The sequence below is a fragment of the Echinops telfairi genome, unplaced genomic scaffold (genome assembly GCF_000313985.2).
Source record: "Echinops telfairi isolate 266 unplaced genomic scaffold, ASM31398v2 ScPeMD7_7424;HRSCAF=8462, whole genome shotgun sequence".
Taxonomy (NCBI): Eukaryota; Metazoa; Chordata; class Mammalia; order Afrosoricida; family Tenrecidae; genus Echinops; species Echinops telfairi.
In genome coordinates this window covers 27,584,530-27,590,529 of record NW_022111324.1, presented here as the reverse complement: position 1 = coordinate 27,590,529, position 6,000 = coordinate 27,584,530, and the positions used below count along the sequence as shown (strand labels likewise).

Sequence of the window (6,000 nt, the reverse complement as noted above, 5' to 3'; positions counted from 1 at the left end):
AGAGAGAGAGAGAGAGAGAGAGAGAGAGATGTGGTTATGGGAAGAACAGTTTATAAGTAGTGGTTTACTTCATTCAGAAAGCAGCTGTTTGGTGATGTTATTGCCTAGCCATTAGGTGATTGGGTAAAGTTAAACTTTTAAAGATTGAGAACTTTTTCCAAAATAAGTGGAGAAAATATAAGAGGTCTTTTACACAATCGCTGAAGACAAATGGGTGCATAAGCAAATGTGGTGAAGAAAGCTAATGGTGCCCGGCTATCAAAAGATATAGCGTCTGGGTGTTAAAGTCTTGAAGATAAACAAGCAGCCATCTAGCTGAGAAGCAACAAAGCCCACATGACAGAAGCACACCAGCCTGTGTGACCACAAGATGTCCATAGGATCGGGTATCAGGCATCAAAGAACAAAAAAATCATATCATTGTGAATGAGGGGAGGGTGCAAACTGGAGACCCAAATCCCGTCTGTAGGCAACTGAACATCCCCTTACAGAAGGGTCGCGGGGAGGAGATGAGCCAGTCAGGGTGCAGTGTAGCACTGATGAAGGATACAACTTTCTTCTAGTTCCTTAATGCTCCCCTCCCTCACCCCACCCACCCACCCACCCCCGGCCAAATCTTGAGCCCAATTCTACCTTACAAATCCAGCTAGACCAGAGGATGTACACTGGTACAGATTGGAGCTGGAAACAGGGAATCCAGGACAGATAAAGCCCTCAGGACCAATACTGAGAGTAGCAGTACCAGGAGGGGAAGGGGAAGGTGGGGGAGGAAGGTGGAACATATCACAGTGATCTACTATAACCCCCTCCCAAGGGGATGGAAAACAGAAAAGTGGGTGAAGGGAGACATCAGGTCAGTATAAGACATGAAATAATAATGATTTATAAATTATCAAAGGTTCCAGAGGGAGGGAGGGGGAAAATGAGGAGCTGATACTAAGGGCTCAAGTAGAAAGCAAATGTTTTGAGAATGATGATGGCAACAAATGAACAAATGTGCTTGACACAATGGATGTATGTATGGATTGTGATAAGAGTTGTACGAGCCCCCAATAAAATGATTTATAAAAAAAGAAAAAAAGGATTGCAGACTAGGAAGCCATTTTAGGACAAGTTCTATTCTGTGACAGGCACTATGAGTCAGAAATTATCACCACAGCCCCATAAAAATAACACAATGTATGATAATGTGGAGATTAGTAGATTAATATATGTAAAAAGGTTAGAGTAGCACCTGGTACACAGTATTAGATGTCATCATCATTATATATTACCACTGCTATACCACTGTCATCATCACTGATGGTCTGTAAATATAATAAAAGTGATGAGAGAATTTTTATAAGCATCACAGCCACTTACAGTGAAATTTGAATCATTTTCAGTTTTTCCCCCACTTTTATCTCTATGTTCACTCAGTCACTTGGAATGTTCTGATTGCTTTTATATTGTGACTCAATGCTATCAGACAGAGCATTATAAAGTCCATGATTAAAGGTGTAGTTCGGTTAAAATGTAATACCTTATCACTTGATCTCCCTTTTGACCCATTGTAAAGTTGTTTGAGTTTTTAATATTTTCTGCTTTCTTTTTGACTGAGTTTTTCTGTTTTGTCTAATCATTGTTGTTGTTTTTTGTACCTGTGTTTGTTTGCCTCCCGTTTGTATTTTGTATGATTTCCTATCTATGAAATCCAGGATATGGTAGGTAGATCAATAAAGACAGTAACTGGATTGTTAATTGCCTAGGGACATGGCAGGGGAGGAGGGGAGGAAATACGGAGTTAACAACAATGAGTACGATAGGAAATAGTTCTGAAGTTGATTGTGGTGATGATAGATCTTAATATGATTGAATGAATAAATTGTTTAATATGATTAAATTGTTTGATATATAAAATATATGCCAACAAAGCTTTTTTTTAAAAAGTACAATAGACATCAAAAGAATTTGTATGGCTCGTTTTCCATTCATATCCACCAATATAATTCTTTTTGACAAGACCTGCAGTAATTTAAAGTGGTAATCTTCCTCCCACTCATTTCTGTCCTCTCCGATCTCTCTTGCATGCTTTTTTTCCAAAGCAGTCTTTTCACTGAAGAATTTAAGCAAGACAAGCCATGCCTCTTTATTACCTAAATACCATGCATTGCAGACTGCAATTTAATGACCTTCATAATCTGATCCCATCTTACTTATCCAAATTTATTTCCCAGACACAACCTTTTTTGCCTACTTTTTAAAATCTGAAATCATTAAAACCTATGGCAGATCTTTTCGTCATTTTTTAAAATTAATTTTATTGTGGTGCTGGAAAAAAATGGATATCTACCTGCAGGAAAATGAAGCAAGACACTTACCTCACTCCATGCATAAGAATAAACTCAAGGTGGATCACAGACCTTGAGATAAAACCCCAAACAATTAGGGCCATTAATGAGGGAATTGGGACAGTCCTTGGCACAGGGAATGTATAGGCTATCAGAAATAGGGAAGGATACAAATACGGAGGAGTCACAAATAGACAAGTGGGCCATCCTGAAGATAAGACACCTGTGTACATCGAAAGAATTTCTCAAAAGATAGTGGATAATCGTGAAGACTTATTAGGAAGAATTTATAAGAAAAGTGATAACTATATTGATATGAAAATGGTGTCCAAGAATTGTTTTCCTGTCAGCAATTACCTGCTCATTTTTCCAGGGTAGCAAGGACTGTCCAAGAATTTTATTGGGAAATCTTACCCTATAGCCCTTTAGACTTGTTTGTGTTCCCCATGTTCAAAGAACATTGCAAAAGAACACAATCTGAGTCCCTCCAGAATACAACAATTGCCATTGTTACACTTACACTGAAGAGTGTGGAATTCTTAGGGGAAGAGTTAGAGATATGGGAACACTACCTTAAAAGTGTATAGACTTTAATGTGTCAAGAAACAATCGCTTATGTATGATACTTACCTTCCTGACACCATCACCAAAGATGGGTGCTAAGCAAATGTGAAGAAAGCTGATGGTGCCCAGCTACTAAAAGATACAGTGTCTGGGGTCTTAAACAAGTGACCATCTAGCAGGAAAGCAGCAAGCCCACATGAAAGAAGCACACCAGCCTTTGTGATCATGAGGTGTTGATGAGAAAAGGTATGAGAAATTCAAAAACAAGCAACCAGATCGGAGTGAAGGGAACCTCATTAGTCATGTTAGATTTGCATAAGTTCATTTATATATTTAAGATTGAGAGTATGGGGAAAGTGGGGGGGGGGGAAAGGGAGAATAGGAGCTGAAAGCATTGATGACTGCATAACCCCACTTGATATGATCAAACAACAGAATTGTATGTGAATAGATATATGGGCAAGATATGGAAAGGAAAAAAATGTCCCTGGGTCGGGGAGTAGGGTTGAGCATGAGAAGGGGATACAGGGGAGCTGATGTCAAGGAGTTCAAGAAGAAAGAAAATGTTTTGAAACTGATTGTGGTAGGAATTGTATAATACTGCTTGAGGTGATAGAACTGTGGAATGTTGTGATATCTGTGAGAGTTCCCAATAAAAGGGATTTAAAAACAAAAAGAAAATATTTTTATATTTTTGGTTAATAAAAGTTTATAATGTTTTGTAGCAATACTTTCTGATTTACCTTCATCCTTTGTTTCTATCTTCCTCCTAATCTGGAAACTTCTCATCTTTTAAATGTCTGCTTTTGCCTTTTCCAGAATGTTTTTTGTTGGAAATGATAGTGTGTAGCTTTTTCAGGCTGGATTCTTTCACATTACAAAGACGAGAGAGAGAGCGTGCACGCACGCTTGGAGTAAGTCTTGAAATCAAAGTCCTCTCGCTCATCTTGAGTATCATATTGACTTTTCTGTCTTTTGCCATTCTATATAAACTGTTCGTTTATATCCACAAAATGTTTTGATTGTGTTGAACTTATAAATTAGAAGGAACTGACACCTTAAAAATATTGAGTCTTATTCATTAACTCACCACCTGTCTGTCAGTTTGCCGTACTGTGGTGGCTTGCGTGTTGCTATGATGCTGGAAGCTAGGCCACCGGTATTTTCACCCATGGTGGACAGGTTCTAGTTGAGTTTCCAGACTGAGACAGACTAGGAAGAGAGGCCTGGCAATCTACTTCTGAAAATTAGCCAATATAATCATTAAGGATCACTGTGGAATATTGCCCAGTATGGTGCTGCAAGATGAGTCCCTCATGTTTAAATACACTATATAATAGCTGCAACCATGGATTCAGCTTTTTGAATAATTTGTTTGAAATACATACCAACTTCATGAACTTACTGTAGGACCAGGCATTATTTCTTATCTGTTATATGTAAGTTCATCAGGAATTGGAGCCAAGTCAGCAGCAACTAATAACACATACACATGAAATACCTCCCATTTATTTAGATCTTTGTTTCCTTTCAAGAGACTTTTGTAGTGTTGCTCTTCTAGACCATGTAACATTTTTTAGACATATCACAGAATATTTCAGCTTTTGTATCAATATAAATGGTGTTGGAATTTTTAATTTCCAATTCCAAAATTTATTGTTACCACTTTTCCTGAAGTTTTGCTGTAGGAAAATAAAATCAGAATTACTTATGGGGGGAAAAAGAATTATTTATTAAAATATTGAGCTTTTGAAACAGTTTTTTTTTTTTTTTTTTTCCATTTAAAAAGTTATATTCTACAGGAGGCAAGAAATACCAAGGTCAGCTAATGCTGCCTGGTAAGGTTTACTCCCTCCTAGGAGCTCCTAAATAAAATTCTCTTTTGATATTCTAATAAAGTTATATTCTTTATTATCATTATATTTTTACGATTTAATTCTACAGTTTAAAACCTCATTTTCCTCCCCATTTCTCCTAAGGGATAATGGGATTACAATGGGCAAAGCATCTCGGAAATGCTGTAAAGGTTACAATTAATGATTTGAATGAAAACTCAGTGACTCTGATTCAGGAAAACTGCCATTTAAACAAGTTGAAAGTAGTGGTGGACAATAAAGAAAAGGAGGAGCGTGATGCTGTTCTTGAAGAAGGGGAGGAGAACCTGGGCAATATCAAGGTGACCAAAATGGACGCCAATGTGCTGATGCATTTGAGAGCTTTTGATTTCATGTAAGTGAACAAGGTTTACTTTGCCACATTCTAAACTGAGCTACTTTAAAAAAAATAATTAAGCTAGTTTGTTGTTGTTTTTGTAGCTTATTTATTTAATAGTGATTTATTTATCCTGTTTCTTTCCATCTGCAGTTGTTAGTTTTTCCACTTTATGAAAAATTGAGGTGGGATTTAGATCAGAATTGCATTGAATTTGTATAGTAATTTTAGTAATCTTGATGTTTTCACAATATTTAATCTACCTATAGAAGAACATGGTAACTTATTCCATTTGTATAAGTTCCTTTCAGTTTCTTGAAGGAGCATTTTGTCGTTTTCTTTGTTTAAGTCTTGTTTCTCTAGTGAGATTTATTCCTAAATATTTACCTCTTGTGAAGTTATTATAAATGATACTGTTCTTTTAATATCTTTTTCTGTGGTATCATCCTTTAATATGAAAGAATTCAACTGGTTTCTTTATGTCAATCTTATTGCCTACCACACCACCAAATTCTTCAATTAGTTTAAGCAATTGTTTAATTGAATCTGGGGGATTTCTATACATAGGATTGTGTCATCTCCAAATAAAGAAATTTGTGCTTGTTCTGTGCCTGTGTGCATACCTTTAATTTCTTTTTGATATATTATGGCTTCAGCTAAAACTTCCAGAATTATATTAAATAAAAGTAGTGATAAAGGGCAACTTTGCCTAGTTCTCAATTGAAAAAGAAATTATTTCAATTTATCTTCACTCAGTGAGATGCAGGCTATTGATTTCACATATATGGCTTTTATTACAACAGAACCAAATGAGATAAAAAATATAATCACGTTGTTATGAAAAATTACCACCACCACCACCCCACTCCCCACTACCTAACAAATCAAGCTAGAC

At 36.4% G+C, this 6,000-nt stretch overlaps 1 protein-coding gene across 3 annotated transcripts in view; it reads left to right on the top strand.

Moving 5' to 3' along the window:
- Positions 1-6,000, top strand: part of TRMT1L (tRNA methyltransferase 1 like) — a 50,616-nt gene that overhangs the window by 22,655 nt on the left and 21,961 nt on the right. For all 3 annotated transcript variants that reach the window (XM_004706672.3, XM_013005712.2, XM_045297951.1), the window contains one exon: positions 4,874-5,123. In XM_004706672.3, the coding sequence (XP_004706729.1) occupies positions 4,874-5,123 (250 nt within the window). The remainder of the gene's footprint in view (positions 1-4,873; positions 5,124-6,000) is intronic.